Source organism: Gastrolobium bilobum, unplaced genomic scaffold, assembly GCF_033153095.1.
Source record: "Gastrolobium bilobum isolate Gb01-03AN ecotype WA unplaced genomic scaffold, APGP_CSIRO_Gbil_v1 utg7102, whole genome shotgun sequence".
NCBI classification, from domain to species: Eukaryota; Viridiplantae; Streptophyta; class Magnoliopsida; order Fabales; family Fabaceae; genus Gastrolobium; species Gastrolobium bilobum.
This window is the reverse complement of record NW_026898776.1, coordinates 520,563-546,685: the sequence shown is the minus strand read 5'-3', so window position 1 is coordinate 546,685 and position 26,123 is coordinate 520,563. Positions and strand designations below refer to the sequence as shown.

The following is a 26,123-nucleotide window of genomic DNA, read 5'->3' as shown; positions in this document are numbered from 1 at the left end:
CTACATAAAAAGAACTAGCCTAACATATTCAAGAAAACTAAAGATAGAGATGAAAAGAAACTAAAATTCATAAAAGAAACATAAAATCCGGTCTCCATGGTGAAACATTGACCGTTTCTCTACTTCTTAGGTCTGGAATAGAGCTTATCTGCCTCCTAAGTTATATCTGGCGGCCTCCTAGCCTTTCTCTATCACGTCTCAGAATTCATAGAAAACTCTAAAGTGTGTCTTTTATAAGTGGAGGTCTATGGGCTTTTAATTTGGACAAGGCTTGAAACTTCTCTTCTTCCTAGTCTTTATTCTTTGCAACTGCATTTATCTCTTAGTATCTATAATTATTATTTTATACTTGAAACAATATAAAAAGAGATAAGAATTATATCCAATTGTTGAAATTTTAATATCTTTTGTATTTATTAATTTATACTATCTTTTTTTATCATATTTATTTTTATTTAATATAATTTTGATCTTAAAAAATATAGTGTCTATGACACTCTTCATCAGTTAGTACATCAAGCGTGGCAAGAAATCGCGGCCAACCCTTTAATGAAAGGACAAAACAACATAGAATTGAATTGGCATTTCGTACGCCAATACTATTCACACTATTTTTTTTTTCTTTCACTTTAAAATGAGATAAAAATTTAAAATTTCTTATTAATTTATAATATGTTTAGTAAAAAACCAATAATGATAAAATTGTTACAAAAATATATATCATTCATATAATCACTATTTATATAGATTGGCTATTACAATTGAATTTGGTATTTTTTTTGAGATATTCTTTTAATTTTATAAAAAAAAAAATCAATTATTAAAAAAGTGGTGGTATGTGAAGTCAATGTTTATTTTATTTTATTGTAAATTTTAAAATTTTATTTGAATTTACGAATACCTGTGACACATATGTATACATATGTATACAAGTCTACCCCTGAATATTATAATTTATAAATGAGTACCAACTACCAACAAATAAAATGGGAGGCGAGGGCAAGGGAAACATTACCTTATTGCTATTTCTAGTTTTGGGTTCTTGGCAGCTCTGACGAATGGATTACGGCGGTGATGCAAGCAGTGATTAAAAAATGGCGCAAGCAACTATGAATGGGCGGCGAGTAGCTACGGGAGCATGACGAATAAATAGCAACAAGAAGAAGAACATAAAGTGACAAATAATAATAAGAAAAAAAAAAAAAAGCAATCAAGATAAGAACGAGTTGCGACATATGAAAATAACAAAGTAGGGATAAGGATTTTTTTTATATTATATATATATACATATATACATATATATATATATATATGTATATATATACATATATATATTGTTTTTTTTTTTCAAACCAGTATATACACTTTTTGTGATAAGATATTATACATATTTTTTTCATCTCTACTTTATCTATTTATCTTTAATATTCTTGGATCAAAATCTATTTATCTTTAATATTCTTGAATCAAAATCTCAAAATAATAATAATAAAAATTAATTAATACTCTAATCTAACGATGTTAAAGATAATTAAGCATAAAAAACATATTTTTTACCAAACTTTTCTAATTTTTTTTTTTGGTAAATAACTTTTCTAAAATTTATTCAAACTACTATTAGACAAATAAAATAATAAACATTCAAGTTTAAAAAACTGAGCAGCAATAATATAATAAATATAAATAACGGGTAAAATGAATAAAAAGGACAAAGGTTAATACATATATCATTAAGGATATTTATTTAATTTGATAAAGGGAGTTTCACCCTCATTATCAACCCTGGGAGAAAAAAAAAAACCCAAATTTGTGGTCTTAAATGAGGCAGTTCCCATAAGGATCCTTAAATGTGAGATTTTTGTAATTCCCAAATTGGGTTTAAAGAGTTCAAATTCTATTTTATTTTAGTAAGCCACATAAGGTTAAGGGCCAACCACAAGGTAAACACTGACTTTGTAGAGCCCGAATTTAAATAGATCTACAACCTAGATGGCCGAACTTACACGCATGGATGGATAAACATGCCAGCTAATATGCTTACCTTATTATTTATATGTTATGATATAGTAAAATTGCCTTGAAAAGTAACTAAGGATATTATTAGATATCAAATGTAATATTACTTTGAAAAGCAATTAATTACAATATTAAGTATTAACTCAATTTTTATGAATCAATATATTTTTAATGCAAACATTTTAATTCATTATCATAAAAAATTTCGTATTTATAAAATGTAAAAATTATATAATTTTTACGTTATAAAAAAGTCACTTAGCATATTAAAATAAATTAAAACAATTTTTCTATTTTGCTTACATAGTTAAATATTGTTATAAATAAAAAAATTAAGTTATATACTTAATAAAACTGAATATGACAAGTTCCTTTTATTTTAGATTAAAAAATTAAAAAAATTATTTTATTTTACTTAAAAAAACTTTTCGGTCAAAAGTTTTATATAAAATATTTTGGTATTAAGTTATGCTATGTTGCACCGAAACTGACACGGAACACGTGACATGACACGACACGACACGCCGATACGTTAATTTTAAAAATGTCATATTTTTGACATGTTGAGAAACATTTTGGTATTAAATAATATTTTTATCGATATAATATAATTTATATTTAATACATATAACAGCCCATAATAAATCATACAACCAATCAAATATTCAAATTTTATAACATAAATATAAACAAAAATAATTTTTCGTACCTCGTTAATTCTTCATGTCAAATTTCATAACAGAACAAAATTTATGTTTAGTTAATAAAATAAAATTTAGTTCTAAAAAAAAAACGTGTTGTAGCGTTGACCACGTGTTGGAAAAAGTTGATTGCATGTCGAAAAAGCGTGTCGAAACGTGTCGAAGGATTGATGATGTATCCTAAAATATTAACTGCATGTCGAAACATATCAGTGTCTGACACGCATTTTTTTAAAATAATCATGTGTCCGTACATAGCAGAAGCTATGTTCCTAGAAAAATAATAAGTTAATTTAAATGCTAACAAATATTTATAAATATAATAAATTAAAATATATATATATATATATATATATATATATATATATATATATTTAAGGGAAAACATTTTCTCCTTTTAAAGGTGAAAATTTTTCTTCTACTAAAGACTCATAATATAAGTGGGACATACAAAATAGTAGAATGAGAAAAAAATTCAAGGTGAGACCCACTTATGCTATAAGCCTATGAGTCACTAGTAGAAGAAAAATTTTCTCTTTAAAAGGAGAAAATATTTTTCCATAATTTAAACTTATAAGAAGTAAATGTAATAATAAGTGAGTGCATTCTTAAAAAGAATTCACAATTCAAATAACGAAAAGACAATTTTTAAGATTGCTGTTCTTTGACGAATCTTTTGGAGTTGCAAAAATAGCTGTAAATGCAATTCTAAAATTAAGTAATTTTTTTGTTACTTGATCATTAAAAAATAAAATAAAAAATTATTAAGGTTGAGATCCGATCAACAGGTTATCTTTGATTTTTCTTAGAATCATCAAAACAGCAATAAAGACCTGTACTAGCTCCAACCTCCTTCTACCTATAGGCGTGGTTAACATATTTCCACATATTGATTGACTTAAATTCTTAAATTGTGATGAAGTATCAAAGGATATATATATATATATATATATATATATATATATATATGGGGATAAGATTCTTTGAATCAGTGTCAAATTTAAAGTTTGATACCTCATCTGAGAGTCCTTAGATCAAAAAAAATTAACGACTCTGAATTGTAAGTATGTGATACCATTGATCTTTTTTAATCTAACGGCTTTCAAATGAGGTGTCAAACTTTAAATTTGACATCGGTATCAAAGAATCCTACCCCATATATATATATATATATATATATATATATATATATATATATATATATATATAGGTAAAATAATTTCTGCAGCCACTTTATGTACAGCAACGACAAGTGTATGGTTATGATTTCTCACATTTAATGCTTTCATCCTTTGTATGGTTATGATTCCCCATATTTAATGTTTTCAAGTATATATATGACAAGTATTTGATTGCTGTACGTACAGCAGCTGCAGAATTGTAAACCCCCATATCAAGGAAGCACAGACACTTGTAAAAACAGGGAGAGTCATATCCGACACGGCGACACGCTCCGACACGGTGTCGGACACGCGGTCAACTTTTTCCGACACGTTGACCATTCCGACAGGCAAATTTGACCGTGTCGGACACGGTCAAATGACATTTTCGTAATTTTTTTTTAAATTTTTTTAAAAAAAATTATTTAAAAAAAAATTAAAATATATTAATAAAGTTTCCACCTGATCATATCAATTTTATTTTTTTATCTTTAAGTAGATAAGAGATCATCTCAGCATCATTGTTGTCAATTCCTATGATGCTCTTGTTGTATCTTCTTGTATCTGATCTCTCTCTCTAATATGATTTGATCTCTCTATCTGATATTATATCTCTCTCTCATCCCAGTTCTTATTTTTTTTATTAAAGCTTCCATCTTTATAACGTGTTGATGGGTATTATTAATTTAGTTTCATTTTTTTTGTTAAATTATTAAATATTAAATGAAATATACACTATATAAATTAAAAATATTATTTAATATTAAAACGTGTCCCAACGTGTCGAAATCCATAATTTTTTAGGATTGACGTGTCGGAGTGTCGTGTCGTGTCACATGTCGCGTGTCGTATCGGTGTTAAATTTGACGTTGATTCCCCCCCCCCCCCCCACACACACACACACATATATATATATATGAGATATGATCATTTGACATCAGTGTTAAATTTCAAATGACTCTGATTTGTAAGCATGTGACACTATTGATCTTTTTTTATCTAACAGCTATCAGATAAGGTGTCAAATTTGAAATCTAACACTGTATCAAAGGATCCTACCTAAATATATATATATATATATATATATATATCAGAGTAGGTATTCTAAACGTGGGAATTTCTGCGTTGTCCAAATGTAAGTATAACGTTAATGTAAATTATTCTTTGTTGTCGTGATGTTTATTGGATAGAGTTGCAAAGAGATACCAAATAAAAAAAATGGATAGAAAAGAATGAGAAATGCAAACTGTACTCAATCACGTCGGTTTTGTTAGTTTAATAAATTTTAAATTTTGCACTCGATCGTTTCCAATACTCTGGAACCGCAATGCAAAAAGACAATGCAAGATGGCCTAACCAAAAACTGATTAGCCGTGGATCAAAGTTAACAACTGGTAGAACCAGTTTGATGAATAATATGAACAAAGTTAAAACTCTAGAAACTTTATTTACGAAAAAATGCTTAGTAGTTAGTACACATGGTGTAATAATACTAGAAAAGCTTGCTAGCAAACTCTTCACAACCATTCTCTTCATCTAATGCAGCAGCAAATTCCCTGAGTTCTGAGATACTCCTACCTAGCTGTAGTGCGACTTTGATTTCAAACAATTCCCCATTTTCTCTTTTATTAGGATCTTGTTCGTTTATATTTAGCTCTATACTCTCTTCCATGAGCTTAAAGAAGCCAGTGGTTGCTCTATACAACTCAAACACCATCCCTACTTGCCCACCATGCTCTAATGTGTTAACAACACCTGCCAAAGCTCCTCCAATAACCCCAAGCATCACAGGCCAAGATGCATTCACAGAACCCAAAGCTGCAAGGCCAGTGAGTAATGGACCAGAAACTGCCAATATCTTATTCAAGTTTAAAACTTTTTTACTCAACCTCAAGTATTCTGCTATGTCCTTCTTCTTCAAAACCATCACAATCTCTTTCATTTCCTCTTCCAACTTTGCATCCCATCCATTATTCCCTTCCAATTTCCCACCAAACCTTTCTTGTTTTTGATATCTTTGCTTCTGTGGAGGCCACCACACTGCTGGTTCCACAGTTTGAGGGAACTTTTCTAGCATTGAGCCCAATAAAGGAAGTGGGTAAGCCCTGTCCAATGCCAAAAGTTTCTCCATTGCTTCAGTAACATCACTTTCAGTAGGATCCCCAAAAGAAAGCCTTGTTCTGAGTTCTCCATGAAGCTGCTTGAATAATCTAGCTGCATTTCTTTGTTCCTCTGCAAGCTGGGATGGCTGAATTTTGTTCATGATCATAAGAAAACCAGTGGCAGCGATGTAAAGAATTGTAGAGGACACCTTCAGTGCCAGAAGAGGTGCTCCACTCGAACTAACAGCCGCAAGGCCAGCCATGGTTGCAGCAGAGAAAGTGATCATATTAACAGATGTCAGTAGAAGGTGGTTCCAATCGTCACGCTGTACTCCAATATTCTTGTGCATCTCCACTCTATCTGCTACAATCTCCATAATCAAATGGAGCTTAACAACCATCATGGAATTTGGTGTACTTCTGCTAGGTGCTGTGGAATTGTTAGTGTTGACACCAGAGTAGTAAGGATCTTCTTTTACATGAGCTGTGTTGGTAACTGAAGAATAATTATTTAGATAATCCAATTTTGCCACCAAACTTCTCCTGGGAAGCCTTGGAGTGGAGATTTTGATCACCTGGATCTTCGATACATTGTTTGTGGCAGGAATTCTTCTTGTACTGCTGCGTGAAAAAGAAGAAACTCTGCTTGAAACGAGAAAGGTTCCCATGTGCAAGCAATATTACCACTGGTGTTTCGATATTCAGTTCTCTTGCTGTCGTTATATGTAGGCCTTAAATAATGGCAAGGGTGTATGGGATTGAAGACTAGTTTGGGATTGAATTGCCACTTTCTCTTATAGCAAATGCACACACACACATATATATATATATATATATATAAAAGCAGATGAATGAGATTGAATATGTTCCGGGCTTTGAAATCTATGTCTGTCTTTCTCTCTGTCTACTTCTACTCCGAGTTTTCCCTCCTTTGCTGACTTTCAACAGAACTAACGAGTAAACCTGTATACCAACTAAAAAACTTATTAAATAAAATAAAGGGAGGAGTTTGTATCATTTTAAAGAATGTAAAGTTGTGTCATTTTAAGTGAGAGAAAGAGATAGATAAAGAAGAAGAGAGAGTGGAAAAAAAAAAATATAAAAATGTGGATCCCACCTCCTTGTGAGAGTGAAATGATATAAGTTGTGCCATTTAGAAGAACAAACATTTTTTCCTAAAATAAATCACTCTCAGAAAAGAAAGAGTATAATGACCTTGCAAAAAAATAAAAAAAATAAAAACTCTACTTGAATACTTTAACTAGCTTTTTTGACAACCAACAACCATAATACTATAATAATATCTGCAATAATAAAACGTACATATATGTCCACAATAAACCATGTCACATGGCTATGTTTAATATTTTAGGGCATGGCCATGCATTTAATTAATTAAAATATTTTGACAGAGTTTACTAACATATAATTCAAAGTTCTTTTTTTTTTCACAATTTATTGTGTTCATTCACGTGCGTTGAGTAAAATGTTTTCCACGGTTCATGTCTAGGGGGCCGCGGTTGTCCACGGTATACGATATCTTTGAAATTGATGGATATATATCTTAAAATGGTCAGAGGTTTCTATTTCTGACTAGTTCCCTCTTATAATCCTTCGCATTATCATTTTCGAAAACTCTGTAAATAGAGCCAAAGACTCATCTCATGTTCACACATCCATCACTTTTTCCCAAGTTGAATATTAGGCTTCATTTTTCTTATTAAGTGTTTGATTATTTATAATTGTCATAATTCAATATATTTCCAATATAAAAATATATATTTACACTAGTAATATGAAAAAAATATTTTAGGAATAAAATCATCGAAAAAATTGTATAGTATGACTTACAATAAAATTTTGGTTGTTATAATGAAATTCATATATCTAAATAAATTGAATTGGAATTCGTAACAACTAAATTTCGATGATGATGAAAGCAAAAGCATGACTCTTGTGCGAATGCTGAAATCAGAAACCTAACCCGAAGAGTTGTTTCACATGACTTCAAACAGAGCACGTTCCACGTATTCCTCTTATGTCTCAACAACACAAGTTTTGTGTCGTTGAGACTTTCGTGCGATGCTGCACTCCCTTCGTAACCTATTTCATTTAAAAGTATTAAGTGTTCTTAGGTTCACTCGTAAAGTCTGAGCTTGAGTGTGCAACCAATGATAAGGTTGTATATTAGTTTAATGATTCTGATATAAAGTATCAGTGTCTTTGTAAGAGATAAGTTTCAGTGTTTAAGGAGGTGAGTTTCGTAAAAATAAAAGGTGAGGAAAAAGGCCGAGAAGCGAGTGTTTTGAATATCAAATGTTCAACCTTTTACATAATGAGTGGTGAGTCCGGATAATGAGACATATCAAGATTGGAAGTGTCGTTTTTAGTACTCTGGGATCTTCAGTTTAGGTGATGAAAGTTGGAGTTACTATTTTATTTTCTATTAATATATATTTACAAACTTTTTTTGTTTATAAACTCTTGCAAACTATATTAAATATGACCGGTCATACTTTAATAGAAAGTGTATACTTAATGTAATATGTAAAAAAAAAAAAATTATAAACAAATCTTTCTCCGTTCGTGAAATATAGAGTTACGTGAGACCTCGGGCCAGTCTTTAATAATACAATATTCTCTTTTAATTTGCATATTTTCCTAACTTTGTTGTTTTGTTTATGAAACCCACATATTATAAATTGCAAAATGTAGAGAAATTATAACCTTCAGAATTTTTATCATAGCGCATCAATTATAACCATTGTTTTTGTGGATCGATGTTTATAGTAGTAATTGCATGAGATGGTGGAGGAAGAAAAAGCACTTCCTCTAGGATGATGCAATAATTCTCCAAAAATGTATTCACCCAATGGCAAAGTTGTCATGAACAACGAACCGTGTGCTCCTAAATTACTGTCTTGTTTCCAATATCCATTGACGTTTGCATACGAGGATAAAGTTAACGAACTTCCAAATTCCCAGCACCACCATTTAATCATGCCTACATAAAACAGAAAAGAGCCTGCCACAATATTCCCATTCCTTTAAACTGATGCATACTACCCTGGGAGGAGTAATAGACTCATAGCAAGCAGGAGCATCTACTTGGAAGACTGTAAACTTAAATCTTATTTAGTCAATGCCATAGATCGTGCTCGAAGGTTCAAAAATATTCCCCTGAAATAAAATATACATGCTGAATTATCTCAATTTTGTTTCTGTTCACCAAAAAGAATGATGATTAAGAAGTAAAGGAAAGTAGAGAAAAAAAGGAAAACAACAAAATAAGTACCAGCAAAATGCTACTAAGCTGTGGAAAACAACACGGAAATGAAGAGGCATGAATTTGTGATTTATCCACCCCACAACAGGCCAAAACTGCAGTTCAATTCATTGGGGGTTCAAAAGTTTTGAAACAAACAGTAAATTTTGTTATTCTCTACAATTGTAATAGAAGATTACCGTCCATGCTGTGTACTGTATTGATGGGTAATCCTTCTTAACTTTAGCTTTCACATGCACCCAAGGTCGACCTGCAGTCCACTTTTTTATCATAAACATGACTACCAGCCAGGCATGCCATTTTACACGTTACTTTTAGGATAATAATAATTTCAGATTTTTTTTATATAAATAAATAGTTGACCCGGAATGTCATTGGTGTTTGGTAATCTATTTTTGACACTGAAGAATTATTTTATTTGTCCACTCTTTCCACCTATATCTGACTACATCTCTATCCATGTTCCTTCAATGTAAATAAAGAAGTTAGATGTTGAAAACATGACTAACCTTCAACAACTAATCCGTAGTAAATCATGAAAAGCAAATTGTTCCAAGGAGAAGATGTCAACTGTTCAATCAGAACCTGAAATTAAAAAAAATTAAAAAAAGCAAAGAAAGAAGAAATATCAAAAATAAAAAGACTTCATTTAATTATAAATAAATTCTTGTTTGAAATATGTTGGGGATGATATTAGTTTAGGAATTCAATTCATTTAGATAGTATTTGAGTGTAATATTACATGATTTGTAAATCCTGCCACTTTTGATAGGATAAGTAAATCATTTCGTTTGCAAATTCTGGAGTCAAAGGGTTCGAAACACTGCATAAGTTAACTGATTGTTCATGCTGTAATTACTGTTAAGAAAAGAAGAATGATGACATAAGTGCTAGCCATAATGCCTGAATTCAGGTTTTGCAGTTTCACCTTCTTGGCCACAGTTTTTGAATCTTTCTTTCCTTTGAAAATTTTATCCAGTATAATATGAAAGAAGTGTCCAAAGGGTCCAAGATAAGCCGCTCCAAAAATCTGCACACAATAAACGATTTATATGATTCCTGATGCACACATATAACAACCAAAAGCACAAGCCATTCAAACGATGGTAGTTAAAATATGAAGGTTTAAGCATTTCTATCTATTTATGCATGGCATAGCTCATCAAAACAATGAATTAATGAGCAGCAACATGGTATTTTTTTATTTTTGGGGTGAAAAAAAAAAAATCATTTCAGCAATTTTACCAACAGCTTTTAATCACATAGGACCAATTTTCTATCACACCCAAGTCCATCATCCTCAATAGTCAAAAGGTTACTATACTACTTAGCACTTGGGTAGGACAAGAGTAAAACTAGAAAAAGAAAAGAAGCTCACCACTTTGAGAAGAAGTCGTTTGAATTGAATTTTCTGTATCCCAGTAAGCTTCTGAGACACAGTGTCACTGATCCCCGACAACACCCCTGCAGTGATTATCTGGTTTAACAGTGAAGCAAAAGAAGGGGTGAAAAAAAAAAAAATACACTAGATTAGCCACAATGAATGGGGAAAAGTTGATGAAATGAATCAATCCAGATAAACCCACAACCAATCTATTACCACCATTAAAGTAGCTATTTTAGGACTAACAAAAACAAAGGGTCAAAGAAAATGGATGCAAAAAAAGCAGCAAGGAAAAGCAAGTCATGTAAAGGGAAATAAAAGAAGAAGAGAGACCTTGGTTCTCAAAGGATGTTGCTGGAGCTGTTTCAAGTAATTGTTCAGTCCCTTCTTAACTAAAGATCCCATCTTGCTTCCTCTGACTGGAAACGGGTAACTGGGTCTGTGACTAATGTTTAAGAAAATGATTGTTTATTATCGTTGCGGTTTCAAAATATCTTCCCAAAATGGAAGGACAGGACATTATCCGCTATTGGATTTTGCTTTCATTTTCTCTCTCTTTTCTTTATTTTGCTTTGGCCATATTTCTCTGTTTTTGTTCGTTTTGGGTTGTTTACAAGGAGAATAATGGAGCTCTCTGTTAAAAAATTTCTCTTTATAAATATTCATGTACTTTACTTAATTAAAATCTTATAAAGAGAGTTAGAAACAAAATTTCATATCACAAACATGAAATTTTAATTACTGGCTTATAATTGTTGGAATTTTGTTGTGTTAGAAATTGAAACTGAAATTGCAGCTCAAACTCAAATGGACCACATTCACTTGTGTGGTAGAAACTTGCGTTTGGATTTGGTAAATATAGAGATTGACAATTCATCCCTGATCCATTTAAAAAGGGTGAGCCCAAGCCCAAAGAACGCAAGACATGTAACTTCAGATACCCTTAGCATGCTAACCCAAAAAAACAAAAAACAAAATACCTTGAGCATGTTGACCTAAATAAATAAATATCATTATTAATCCTTAGCATCCTCACATTTAATTTGGCTGAGATTCTCGCATAATCTAGAGAGTTGTTTGGTGCGATGCATTTGCCTCCTGAAATTCCGGATGGTCCATGTTTGACTTGTGAGTATGAGATACAAAGAGATTCTTGTGCAATTATTTGAGTACTAAATCAATTTTAATTGATATATTATTATTTTTTAGAGGATCCTGCATGTGTCATTTAATATGATTCGGTAATATAAAATGGTCTCTGATTCTCTGTTGTTTACTTAAAAATAAATAGTAATGAGAGATGAGACAAAATAAATGTTAGAAAAGAAAATGAGTAAAATTGCTTCAAATGATTTGGTCATTTTAAATAATACATGAAATGATTTATTCTGTAATTTTTTAGAGTTTAATTAATATATAATATTAGTGTACGTAAAAGAGTGTTACACTAACATTTATTAATATTTTGACTCATTATTATTTACTATCACATTATTATCTATTTAAATAAAATAAATATTAATTATTAATATGTTAATATTAGTGGGTGTTAGTACATAACTTCATTTCACTTACAAGTTACAAATAATTTATTAAGCAAATGCTATGATTAATATTTTATTAATAATATATCAGTATTTAAAATATATATATCCTTAGCATCTTCACATTTAATTTTGCCGAGATTCTTGCATATTCTTAGGAGGTATTTGGTGTAATGCATTTGGCTCTTAAAATTCCAGATGGTCGATGTTTGAAGATTCTTATCTATATTTAGTTTAGTTAACTTAGTTGCACTTAATCAATAAAGTATTAAGGTATCATTGACTTTTATCAAACAAAAATGTAATGTTTACTAGTACATTAGTGTTTCTTTCGTCCTAAAATAAAATACCAAACTCTACCTATACAGTGTGACAGGAGGGAATATAATACAAGCAATAAAACTAAATTACAAACCCAAGAGTAATTGGTTTGGCAACGTCTGAGCTAGATTTTAAAATTTGACCTGTTCAAAAAGGGGTAATAGATTTGATTTGTGAGAGTCACAATTTCTAGTGGAACCTATTAGAACTTTGGACAAAAGTTGATATTAAAAAAAAAAATTACAAATAAAAGGATTGAAAAAACAATGACGGAAAAAACACAAAATGATCCATATGATATGGGTTATATACTTGTATCTATAGCTCATTCCATTCTTGAATAAATACCCCAACTAGGAATAGTTGGTAGCTTTACTACGTCCGTGGCCTGTTGAACGTTGAAAAGGGCCAAGGCAAGGGTATGAAATTTATTTATGTCAATATGGAGAGTCAAGTCTTCTCTTACGGTTACGGTTCGGTTTCCTCTTTAATACTAAGCTCAAAGTTCTGAAGGTCTAAAAAATCCTAAAATCGTAATTTTTTTCCTTCCCTTATAAATACATTAGTTGTGGAATGAAGATAGGTTAGAAAAAGAGAGAAAAAGGTTGGCTTGTGAGAATTTTGAAGGTTTTGAGTGAAAAGTTCAATGTTTTAATTTTGAGAGCACCTCTAGGGAAAATCTTGAATGTTAGACCTCCTTAGAAAAGTTTGAGAGAAAACCACTATTTTAGGTGAGGTTTGAGTGTACTACCATTGTTGGTGAAGTTTGATCTTTTGTAACCCATTATTTCATAGTAGAAGTTGATTTTGGACTAGTGTTCCATGAGTTTTTACTTCTTCATATTGGAGAAGATTTTGTCATGTTAAAATATGCCTGTGTGCTTCTTTGTCTCTCTCTCCTCTGTGTTTTTCGTTTTACGCTGCGTTGGTCGACCTGAAAATACAGATCAACCTTTGATTGAAGAGTTGAGCTCCTAACTTGACATTTGACTTCCGTAAAGGCTTCTAAGCCGAGTTGAGGGAACCGAGTTCCCAACACTTTATATATCATAATTCTCATCTGCAATTCAAACAGCTTCAGTTGTCATAAACACAGTAACATTCACAGCTAAGAGAACTTGCCTCAAAACCTGCTTCCTATCGTATGGACGAAAATGCAATATAGATGAATTCGCCTAGACCTGTCAAAATAGGCCAGAGCCATCAGAGCAGCCCTTCAACCCCAATTTTCAGCCTCATTTTTTTTCAACCCACATTTGGTAGGGTTATTTTTGACTATAGCCCTAACAACCCTCATCTCTTTTGTGCTACTAATGAAGTATTGATGAACTTGGTAGGTAATCACAAAGGTGGACTCTCATTTGGCAAAGCGCTTGCCTCGGGTTGTTGTTTAGTGAACAATTCAAAGGTGGATACCAGACACTTATCTACTACCGGAGCTTCTTGAAGAATATAAATATAAGTTATTATGTTATTGCTACTTGTTTATCTTGTTTGTAAGATTAAAGTGATGGTCTATTTTGATTTTACCCCGTACTGCGGCACATAGTTCCTACTTTTAGGGTTTATTATTGTCATATAAATTTCGATTTGTCTCTTAGCAATTTAATGGTATTTTCTGCATCTATAAAATGTTTGTGGCGTGCATACCATTTGAGCAAAGTAGATAGTTTATATTACCTATTAAGCAATTCTGGAAATAATCAGAGTGGAATATATAAATTACATTATGTTATAGAGTATATATTAGATGCACCACACACAGTGATGTTAATTTACAGTAGCTATAATCTGAAAAAAAAAATAAAAAAAATTGGCCTGCAGGCTTACCCTAACTCGTGAGATTATATAACTTTTTAGCTCGTGCAGACTATTTAATATACAGGTTTTTTTGGCTCTAGCCTGCGCGGGCTAGGGCCTAACGAGCTAGCACCTGTAGTAGTTCACTTTTCGTTTTATGATAATGCTTATATGTCAGCTTTATTCTTCAAGGTAGAAAAAAATGTTCCTTTTGGATAATTTTCTTCTTCTTCAAAAGATACTTTTTTTTCAAAAAAAAAAGTAATGATCAGAAAAAGTTTATTTAGATGCCTGCTTTTAAAAAAAACAGAAATCATAAAAAATTCAAAAATCTATTTTTTTTAAGTTAAAATTTTTTTCTTCTAAAAAAACCAGAAGTCAAAAGCTAAATATTTTTTAAAAAATCTAAATAGTTTTAGCTTTTGTAAACAAAAAACTTCTAAAATAAGCAAGGCATAAAAATCACCTTTGGAAGCTCATCTGTTATATCCTGAAGACAGAGATGTTTAACCTAATAGGCTAGTAAGTTTCTTTTGAATCTATATGCTCTCTAAGGTACCTATGAGTTAGATACCTTTAAGTTCAGCATATCATTGTGCACAAAGGAATAAAAGGCAGCTTTCGCCAATTAGGCGATGTGTGTGCACAGTGACAACATAACGGTAATAGAGAGAATAGCCATACATATAGGTTTTATTTCTTATTTATAGATTTATCTATAGATATTAGGATTCTAGACTTTCTGTGTCTTTTCTAGCAACTCAAACCTATGTTTAACACTGTCATATTAAGATTAATATCTTTCATAGATATCCTCCTTTGATTATATCATATTTGTAATTTTGGATGACCCTTATTGTGCCTTATATTAAATGGGCCTCACATATAACTTCATAACACTATCCAAACGAGCTTCTGTCTCCCTCTTCCTGTGGGTACTTCAAGCTTTCATCCTAAAACAGCTTAAGCTATGCTCACAGAAATCAGAAGGAAGAAAAAGATAAAAAAAAAAAAAGGTGGCTGCCATATTTACAAAAAGTTACGGCCTGTCATCTAAAGTAAATAAAAAACAAATTGTGGAAAACATCTTCAAGTTTTGTTCTTGATTTTTCGTTTTTAATTTGCATTATTCTGTCTTTCTTAAAAAACGATCCATGAAAACAATTATGGATTTATTCTTTTATTTTTATAAATAAAAAATTGTTTTCAAAAATCGTTATCAAACATGGGCACATGCCTATAGAAAGATAAAAAATATGAATTTTTATGAATGTTAATGTGAATATAATCCTTCCTTTGAAAATACACAAAATTACTGAAAGCAAAATCCATAAATTGTACTATTTCAACCCAAAATTTTAAGGTGTTGGGTAAGAGTCTTTTTAATAGTTTATATTGTTCTCTAACATGTCCCCTCATGTAATAGTCTTTTGGGCTTGAAGCGTAGATATTGCATAGCACAATTTTTTTTTTTAGTTTACTTTATGCTTATTTAATTTCACTGAAGCTGATACCATATAAAGAATCATTTCAACTCAAAATCTTAAGATGTTAGATGAAGGTCTTTCTAATGATTTATAATATTCTCTAACACAAAAAATAAGTCATAAAGTATATCTATTTGAATTTCTATCAATTCATTTTTCCACTTTAAACACTGCGTACCCTAAAAATGAAAGGAGAAAGATCCATTTATAAATTTTTTTTTACAAACTTACTAAGTGCATGTTTGGGTCTTCTTATTTTTAAGCTAGAAGCTACTTATAAGCTAAAGCTAAAAATAAGAGCTTAAAAAAAGAAGCTAAAAGCTGTTTGAAAATTACATAAAAAGTTTAGCTTAAAAATTACTTAAAAGCACATATTCCAAAAAAATTATCTCTCTCTATCTTTATCACTCTTCATTTAAAAAAAAAGCACACAATTCAAGAAAAACAGATAAGAGCTTAAAAAAAAGCTCCTCATAGGAGCTTTTAGAGCCTGTTTGGATCCTCTTATTTTTAAGCTAGAAGCTACTTATAAGCTAAAGCTAAAAAAAAGAGCTTAAAAAAAAGAAGCTAAAAGCTGTTTGGAAATTACATAAAAGTTTTAGCTTAAAAATTACTTAAAAGCACATATTTCAAGAAAATTATCTCTCTTTATCTTTATCACTCTTCATTTAAAAAAAAAACACATAATTCAAGAAAAACAGATAAGAGCTTAAAAAAAAGCTCCTTCTAGGAGCTTTTAGCTAGCTTCTTTATTCATTATAAAAAAAAAAGAGCTTTTCATTATAAGAGTTTTTTCCAAAACCTGTTTGGCCTAACTTATACTTATAAGTAGCTTCTAGCTTAAAAAAGAGAGGATCCAAACAGGCACTTAGTTTTTAGTTTTTTTCTTCATTATAAAAAAAGGGCTTTTCCCAAAACCTGTTTGGCATAGCTTATGCTTATAAGTAGCTTCTAGCTTAAAAAAGAGAGGATCCAAATAGGCACTAACTATACTATGTCTGACCGGTAATACTCTACTCAATAGTATATTAGAGGTCAAACATAATATGCATTAAGGGTTTGTAAACAAAAAATTTATAAATATGAGATTCTCTAAAAAGAAATATGCATTGCGCTACACAAGCAAATAAATATAAATTAAAATGTTTAAAAAAAAAGTCAAAACTAATTAAATCTAGCCTTGAGTGAATTTATTTTTCAAGCAATAAATAAATATTTTACAAGTATGCATACATGAAATGTAAAAATGATTTTTGCGAAACATCATCGTCTTCATTAGTACTTATAGTCATTTTTCAATTCGATTTTGCTACAAATTTTTGATACAGCAACGTCAGAGTTGTCGACTTGGCTTCTTTTTTTTTTTTACCCGGCACATTACTCTTGACTTTTATTATTCATCAATCCCCGAAGCACACAATTACGGGATAGTGCCTAGAAAAATTCTTACACGTACATAATTTAATTGGGTCTATCATAAATAAAAAATATTACACACAAAATGATGACTTACTAACATGAAAAAATAAGGAAAAAGTTCACCAATGCTCATGTGATTTGCTTCAAAATCATCTATGTTCCTGTGATTTTTTATTTTTTACAAAGCACAGAAATATATGTGATAAAAAAATCACAGAGACGTAAGTGATTCTAAAGCAAACGTGACAAATAGTTTTCCGTCGTTGAAATTGAATTTGAAATTAAACTTTATCGGAATAAGTGCTCGATTTTATTATTAGTAAATAATCGATTCAATTAAGTAAAAAAAAAAATTGATAAGTCGATAACTTAAAATATTAAGCCAGTAGAGATAGCTAGTGGTAAGATAGGGTGGATAGTAGGTAGTAGATAATATGTTCGATTCTGAATATATTAAAAAATATTAAATTAAAGTTTTTTTTAATAATTTTATATTTTTTTAACATATTTCTTCGTATAAGTACCCAATTTGAAAAATAAATAATGTATAAACTCATATACCTATATTACGAAATTCTATAATATTTAACTATTTATTAAACGAAAACTTTTTTTATGATTTTATATTTTTGTAACACCAAGCAAATCAACTCTTAACAACAGCATAAATATTGACTTAAAAACATTAATTTTTTAATTCAGTGCCTCTAAATTCAAAACTAGCCCTTAAATTAATTTTTGCTGATAAAGTCCACACAAGAACTATTTTCTAACGAAAGTTCAATTTTCAAAATTAAATGCGTAATTCGTATGTCCAATGACACTTTCAAATTAAAGACATTATCTAACAGTGCGATATAGTCATAGCCAATGTATTGAAGAAGTAAAAATTGCTAACTGAAACAAAAAGCGCTAGTAGAGGAGTTGCATGCAAATACGCTGACAGAATGGAATTGATGGTTTCATTATTATTTTTTATTGGTTCTATCTCTTTTAATGAAATTAAAATATATTATTTTGTAATTTCATGATCCTGTTTTATCATATTTTTAAAATATAACAAGCATAAAATAGAACTATATATTATATTTTGTCCAGTGCTGCTTATTTACCGAAAAAAAAAAAAAAAAAACATTGCTGCCTTGTGGTTTTACTAGTCGCATGTTGAGACTTGAGACCCAAACCAAGCCACAAGGCTGGGAATTTTGAACAGAGACCATGTCAATGAAACTGGTCAATCATGGATTTTTATTTGGTTCTGACTCCTTCCTCTTCCTTTTGGTTCGTTAGTATAAAAACTAACCCTCACCTTATACTCATCAAAACATTCAAAAACTTTACCCAACGCCACTGTCCCAAACACAAAGCAAATTAACCCCATATACAGAAAAAGCTTCAATTAACCCACATCATGATTTCTATACAAACCTCATCAGCACTACTTTCTTGTTCTTCCTCGTATTCAAAGAGAGTAAATGCCGCAATCCATGTCCCAAAACTCCCAAGATTCGATTTTTCAGCGCCAAAGATACGTACAAGAAAGCTTGTTGAGGAAGTAAAACTCAAAGACACAACCCCATTATTAAACGATGATGTACAGCATTCTACTATTTCTAATGCCGCTGTTCAACTCTATGCAATCTTGGAGGCTGTAGGTGACAGGGTTGAAATGCACAACAACATGGGAGAGCAACGTGACAACTGGAACACCCTTCTTTTGAACTCCATCAACATGATTACTCTCACTGCTACAACCATGGTTGGTGTTGCAGCCGCAAGTGGTGTTGGTGCAGCACCACTTTTGGCTCTGAAACTATCCTCTGCGCTGTTGTTTTCATCTGCCACTGGGATGTTACTTGCCATGAACAAAATCCAACCCTCACAACTCACAGAGGAACAACGCAACGCTACTAGATTGTTCAGGAAACTTCAGAACCAAATCCAAACCACAATTGCTCTTGGAAATCCTACAGAGGAAGATGTCAAGGGTACAATGGAGAAGGTTTTGGCACTTGACAAAGCTTACCCACTTCCTTTGTTGGGAGCTATGCTTGAAAAATTCCCTGCAAAATTTGAGCCTGCTGTTTGGTGGCCTTCCACTCAATTCCAAAGGAAAAACAAACCACAAGAAGGAAAAGCACATAACAAGAGAATGGAAAAAATGAATGGATGGAATGAAGAACTAGAAATGGAACTGAGGGAGGTTATTAAGGTAATAAAGAGAAAAGACATTGAGGACTATGACAGGCTTGGAAACATGGCTTTGAAGATCAACAAGACTTTGGCTATTGCTGGCCCTTTACTCACTGGCATTGCAGCAGCAGGATCTGCATTTGTTGGCAATGGTTCTTGGGTATCATTTGTGCCCCTAATGGCTGGGTCAATGGCTGCAGCAATCAATACTTTTGAGCATGCAGGGCAAGTAGGCATGATATTTGAAATGTACAGAAACTCTGCTGGGTTCTTCCACATGTTAGAGACTTCAATCGAATCAACATTAGAAGATGAAGATTTGGAGAGAAGAGAAAATGGAGAGTTGTTCGAAATGAAGACGGCTTTGCAATTGGGAAGAAGTGTATCTGAGCTGAGAAAACTTGCTTCGAAGTCATCTTCTTATCGTATGGAAGGAGTTGACATAGACGAATTTGCAAGCAAGCTATTCTAATCAAAGAAACATTTTTTTTATTTTTTAATACGTGTTCTTTCATTCTTTGTGTGCAGTTACCTTACCTGATATAGAAACGGAACTTAGTTTTAGACAGACTTCTTTATGAGAACCTGCAGGATCCGCAGTCTTTGGTCTTCTACGATATTTGTTTTGAGAATTTGTAAATGTAAAATTTCTATTTTAAATGTAAACCTTTGACTTTTAATTTTTTTTTTATTTGGAACCCATATCTATATAATAAAATAAAACATTTACTTATGATGATTGAATAATCTCTAGTTAAAAAGCACCTCTCATTTCTTTTTCTTTTAACATTTTCTAATACTCTTAATAACTTCCAAAAATATATTATTATTCACACTTCGTTGAATATATATAGGGGCAGGTTATTCTTATATCAGTATAAGAATAATAAATCTTATATTAAATCTTGATAGTTGATTTTTGTACATCTAACTAATAAGATTTATTACGTCTCTCTCGTTAATTAATTATTTACTCTCAATAAATCTCAATCATTAGATGCACGGAAATCAACGGTTAAGATTTGAAGTAAGACTTATTATTCTTACACCGGTGTAAGTTGATCATATCCCATATATATATATATATATAGGCAAAAGTATTTCTACAGCAACTTTAGATTATATTCTCCTGAGAGAATATAGTTATAACGTTAAAGTTGCTCTCTTTTCTCTCTCCTCATTTACTTTTCAGAACTTTTTTGCTGACGTGGAGAGAGAGAAAAGAGCAACTTTAACGTTATAACTATATTCTCCTGGGAGAATATAGTTAAAAATGGCAGCTGTAGATAAGCTTATATAAAGTTGTTGTAGAAATATTTATCCCATATATATATATATATATATATATGGGTCAGGATCATTTTACACCAGTGTAAGTTACACTTTTAATCTTGTCCGTTGATCACACTTATATATAAAGGCTCTAATTTTTCAGTAATGTGAGCCATTGGATACAAGTGGATCAATGGTCAAGATTGAGTGTAAGACTTCTAACTCTTACACTGGTGTAAGAATATCCCACCCCTATATATATATATATATATGGGCTTAACGTTTCTCAAGCTGCTTGAGATAACGTTATCTCCGGCCACTAAATCATAACTGTACAAAGATGGATTAATGATGGTACAAGAAGAGAGAGAAAAAGGGAATCATAACCATTCAAAGGTGAATCAATTAATATAAGAAAATAAATAAACAAAACGACGTAGTTTTGGAATTGTCGGAGATAAACGTGTCTCATGCTGCCGGAGAAATATTTTTCCCTATATCTATATATATATATATATATATAGGGTCAGGATCCACTACTAGAAATGTATTTATTATCGACGAAATTTTTTGACGAAAAAAATCCGTTGAAATTATTGACGAAATATTCCACGGAATTTGTTTTTCGTCAAAAATTTCGACGGAAAATAGATTCCGTCAAAATCCTAACCATTGATTTTCAGCAATCAAAGGTTATCATTTATTGGAAATTAAACTTATTAATTAATTATTAATTCATAATAAATGATAACCGTTGATTGAGAGAAATCAACACTTGAGATTTAATTTGATGTCAAATTTTAAAGTTTGACAATGGTGTCAAAACATAAATTTCATATATTTATCTGTTATTTTCTATTTCTTATTTTTTTAGTGTTTTCAAAATCCTAATATTTATTTCTTATTTTCTATTAATTTCATGTTTTTATCTGTTTTCAATTTCTTATTTTTTTAGTGGAAGTATTTTTAAATTTTAAACCAGATTAGATATCAGGCCTAAACTAATTAATCAGCAATAAATTTTCATCTATTAAATTAGGGTATACTCTTAGAGAGACATTTAATCTCTCAACTTTTTTTTAAATGACACGTGTAATTCTTAATTTTTCCTTCTTTAAATTATATATTCTTATGATTGAATTTTATCAGCTCGATCTTTGACTCAATCTATATAAATAGAACAAACAGATTAATTAAATTTTCAATGTCAAATTATATTCTTATGATCGATTGAATTTCATCTGATCAACTTTTCACTAAAATGAAAGACATATTGAATATAGAAGTCGTCTTCAAGCATGTATTCTTGATGAAGGTTTTTTTTTTTTTAAATTGTTAATAATGTTTTCAAATGTGTTTTTTTTTTTTGGAGTAAAGATAGCTTATACTATTTAATCAATTTGATTAAAGCCAAGAAGAGTAAGCAACCCTATTCCACCGGTCAATAGCTTTTAAAATGTATGTAACTAAAGTTTATTGAGTTTACATATACATTTTCCAATCAATAAGTCGCTTTGTCAATTACTGAACAAACAAGTTGATATGTCTTCGTTTTACAAATCGGTACAATTTTGCTTTATCAGAATCAGATCGAAAATTAGGAAGATTGAAGATTGAACAAATCAAAGTGGTATGTTTTTTCAAAAAATATTAAAATAATATAATTTGAAATTATTTATCAAAGTAATACTATTTAATTATTCTTATTATTTTTATATATATGACACGTGTCATCATCGTATGACTGACACAAGTTATGTTTTTGGTGTCCACTTAATATATCACTTCGTTCAGTCAACCCCGAAAATTAAGCATGTATATATGCCGTGATTTTATTTTATTTTTTTAAAATATCTATTTAGCTAGAGGTGTTCATTAACCGATTCAAACCGCAGTAACTGAAAAACAAAAACCGAAAAAGAGCCCACAATTTAATTGGTTTGGATCGAATTTCGGTTTGGTTGGTAAAAATCAATTCAACGTATTATGTATTTATTATTTTCGAAAGACGATGACTTGGAATCTTGGATGTTTTTTTTTTTTTTTTTTGATAGAACGAAATCTTGGATGTTATTAATAGCAAACTATCTTATTTTTGTTTTTTTATTGTCTATTAATCTATTTTAACTCTTCATGAGTTTTAAAAACTTATTTTAGTTTGAAGACTTGAATTTTTAAGTGGTTTGTAATTTTGAATGACTTTATTTTTATTTTTTTTATACACATAAATGACTTTATTTTGATATAACTAGCGATTTATATTAATGAAATTTTAAGCATTTCAAAATATCGAAAAAGATTCAATTCAAACCGAATAAAATTATATTAAATTGGATAGGATTTTAAAAGAAATCCAAACCGGATGAATGATTAAATGATCAAACGAAAGAATTGAAGAAGATAATTTTTGTTTCAAAACAGAACCAATCACCACTATGTTTAGCTTAAGCACACCCATGAAGAATATGTCCAATTTTCTTTGTACGTAGAAATTCATAATGAACTGGCAGCGCTTACGTACTCCATATTCTTTTTTTTTTGGTCAACCATGTATTATTCTATATTCAAACTCGACAATATTTACAAGCGATTTAATAGACTAAGTAAAAACCTTTGCGTTAAAGAATGGACATTGTTAAAATTCCTCGAAAGGCATATTGCATCGATGTATGGATATATACAATAATAAGATATACAGATCGTATTTAAAAATTAATGTTACACAATTTAGTGTTTTCTATGTAATTGAAGGGAAAATAAAGAAGGCCTTTTAGAATGTTTAACTTCACATGACTACTACACGTTAGCATGGTAGTGAGACCAAGCCATGTCTATAATATAATGAACAGGAACCGGTCAAGAACACAAGATGACGCAAGTGATGAACATGCAAGGCTAAGTGGACCCATTCAACTGGTTAATTTATTTCTGTATCTAGCACCTTCTGTTCATGTTCTTTATTATAAATACGCGCACACAAGGTACCCAACCTTACATATCTGCCTTCAACAACTGTTCGAAACAAAATCCAAAATCTCGCCTATAATGGCTTCCTTAGCCTCAGCGTTACTTAACCCTTTATCTTCTTCTCCTTCTTCTTCTTTTTATTTAAAGAGAATCAATTGCTCTATGATCAATTGCTCTTTCTCTGTTCCAAAAGCATCTACGAGAAATCTGGTTGAGGAATTGGACAGGTCCAAAGTTAAAGCCAAAGCTCCATTGGAAAAGAATGACAACATCAAAATACTACATGATCATGATGATGATGATCTATTTAATTCTACAGATTCTAAGGCCAATATGCAACTCTATGCAGTCTTAGAGGCTGTAGCTGACAGAATAGAAATGCATAACAACGTTGCAGAGCAACGTGACAATTGGAACACCCTCCTTTTAAACTCCATCAATATGATAACACTCACGGCTTCAACTATGGCTGGTGTTGCAAGCACGGGTAGTTGTGTTGGTGCATCACTTTTGGCTATGAAGTTATCTTCTGCTCTTTTATTTTCTTCTGCCACTGGGATGTTGCTTGTGATGAACAAAATCCAACCATCACAACTTGCTGAGGAACAAAGGAACGCTACAAGACTGTTTAAGCAGATTCAGACCCAAATCAAAAGGACAATCGCCATTGGAGATCCCAGTGAAGGTGATGTGAGGGATGCAATGGAGAGGGTTTTGGCGCTTGACAAAGCTTACCCACTTCCCTTGTTGGGAGCAATGCTTGAAAAGTTCCCAGCTAAGTTTGAAGGAGCTAGTTGGTGGCCTAAAAGTAGATTGAACAATGATAAACTGCACGCAAATAAGATGGAGATTAAGAACAATAATGGATGGAATGAGGAGTTGGAAACGGAAATGAGGGAGGTTATTAAAGTGGTAAAGAGAAAAGACATGGAGGATTATGAGAGGTTAGGCAACTTGGTACTGAAGATCAACAAGACTTTAGCTATTTCAGGACCTTTGCTCACTGGAATTGCAGCTGTAGGATCTGTCTTTGCAGGTGATGATCAATCATGTGTAGCTCTTGTTCCTGTCCTTGCTGGGGCATTGGCTACTGTTGTTAATGCCTTTGAGCATGGAGGCCAACTTGGCATGGTGTTTGAAATGTACAGAAACTGTGGTGGATTTTTCAAGATGTTTGAAGAGACAATTGAATCCACAATTGAAGAGAAAGACTTGGAGAAAAGAGAAAATGGGGAGCTCTTTGAAATGAAGATGGCTTTGCAATTGGGAAGAAGCGTGTCGCAGCTAAGAGAACTTGCCTCTAAATCTGCTTCATATCGTATAGAAGGATCACGTGATATAGATGAGTTCGCCAGCAAACTCTTCTAAGATATCGACATTTTTTTATTAATTTCTTGTTTAAACTCTTTAGATACCATTCTTTCATTTTTTTTGTTTAAATGTATATATAGACTAATTAGATGAAGATGTAATTTAATGGTGTAGATATATATGAGATATGGGTACATTATTCACAATTTCGTGCTATAATAACGATGACCATCGGATATTATATAATTGCTTCCACAAAGACCCTATTAAGTATTAAGAAAAAAGTTATAATTGCTGCATTTCCCAAGTTGGTTAAGTTCAGGTTGTGCTTGACATCTCTAATTATGTAAAAATAAAACTGATAAGAAAAAAAAAGGGATTATCCCCCTTAAGCCTTATTGTCTCAAAGTTCGAGTTAAATATCACAAGTATATTTTACCATATATAAAATGAAAAAACACAAGTATATATATTGAGAATGTATTCATATTAGTTTGTTTTGAATTTAAATAATTTAACATTAAAATTTTATTGAAAGAATTAAAAAGAAATTCTCTCAGAATTAGTCAAAACCAAACACATGCTAAGTAATAATGATAAGAGTACCCTATATAATCTGAATAGGAGATAATTTTAGCTATTATAATATAAGAAACATTAAACTAATTTTTTTTTTTTTTTTTGGATTACATAAACTAATCTTTTATACCAGGATATTATATCAACCTTTTGGAAACAAATATAGTCATCAGATTCATAGATATTAAATACGTACCATCGTCATTGACGACGATGTCTATCTACACTAACGTTTAGTAAACATGTATGACTAGCGGTGAAAGTGGGCTGGGTTGGGCCAAGCTCTGCTTTGAAAAGTCTAAACTTATGTAAAAAAAATTCAATTTGGCCTGTTCCAAGCCTAGTACAAGTCTAATTGTAAGCCTAGTTTGGCCCGTTTATAAAAAAACAAATGACCCGACCTAGCCCGTTAGCCTGTTAATTTTTAACTTCCAAGCAGAACCAGGAATCAACTTTACAAAATACTCAAATTCTGTTGCTAAACCAAAAATCATAATTTCAACGTCCAAACAGAATCATGAATCACAACAAAACTCATACAATCTGCATTTAAGTCGCTTTCAAAAGCAAAATGTTCAAAC

The 26,123-nt window shown here is 31.1% G+C and overlaps 4 protein-coding genes across 4 annotated transcripts; 2 read left to right on the top strand and 2 right to left on the bottom strand.

Annotated features, from left to right (window-relative positions):
• Positions 1-5,369: 5,369 nt before the first annotated feature.
• On the bottom strand, positions 5,370-6,647 carry LOC133284032 (probable F-box protein At4g22030). Its single transcript, XM_061480984.1, has 2 exons — positions 6,459-6,647; positions 5,370-6,368 (listed from the first exon to the last, which is right to left on the bottom strand). Exons 1-2 carry the CDS (start codon positions 6,645-6,647, stop codon positions 5,370-5,372), a joined length of 1,188 nt encoding a protein of 395 aa, XP_061336968.1.
• Positions 6,648-8,673: 2,026 nt separating this feature from the next.
• On the bottom strand, positions 8,674-11,236 carry LOC133284035 (peroxisomal membrane protein PMP22). Its single transcript, XM_061480986.1, has 7 exons — positions 10,983-11,236; positions 10,644-10,742; positions 10,194-10,295; positions 9,775-9,850; positions 9,445-9,515; positions 9,275-9,360; positions 8,674-9,159 (listed from the first exon to the last, which is right to left on the bottom strand). Exons 1-7 carry the CDS (start codon positions 11,052-11,054, stop codon positions 9,111-9,113), a joined length of 555 nt encoding a protein of 184 aa, XP_061336970.1. The 5' UTR covers positions 11,055-11,236; the 3' UTR covers positions 8,674-9,110.
• A 7,395-nt stretch (positions 11,237-18,631) lies between these two features.
• Positions 18,632-19,885, top strand: LOC133283996 (probable F-box protein At4g22030). The gene has a single exon (XM_061480931.1). The coding sequence runs from the start codon at positions 18,632-18,634 to the stop codon at positions 19,883-19,885; it is 1,254 nt and encodes a 417-aa protein (XP_061336915.1).
• Positions 19,886-23,469: 3,584 nt separating this feature from the next.
• On the top strand, positions 23,470-25,065 carry LOC133284031 (probable F-box protein At4g22030). The gene has a single exon (XM_061480983.1). It carries the CDS (start codon positions 23,494-23,496, stop codon positions 25,018-25,020), a length of 1,527 nt encoding a protein of 508 aa, XP_061336967.1. The 5' UTR covers positions 23,470-23,493; the 3' UTR covers positions 25,021-25,065.
• The last annotated feature ends 1,058 nt before the right edge of the window (positions 25,066-26,123 follow it).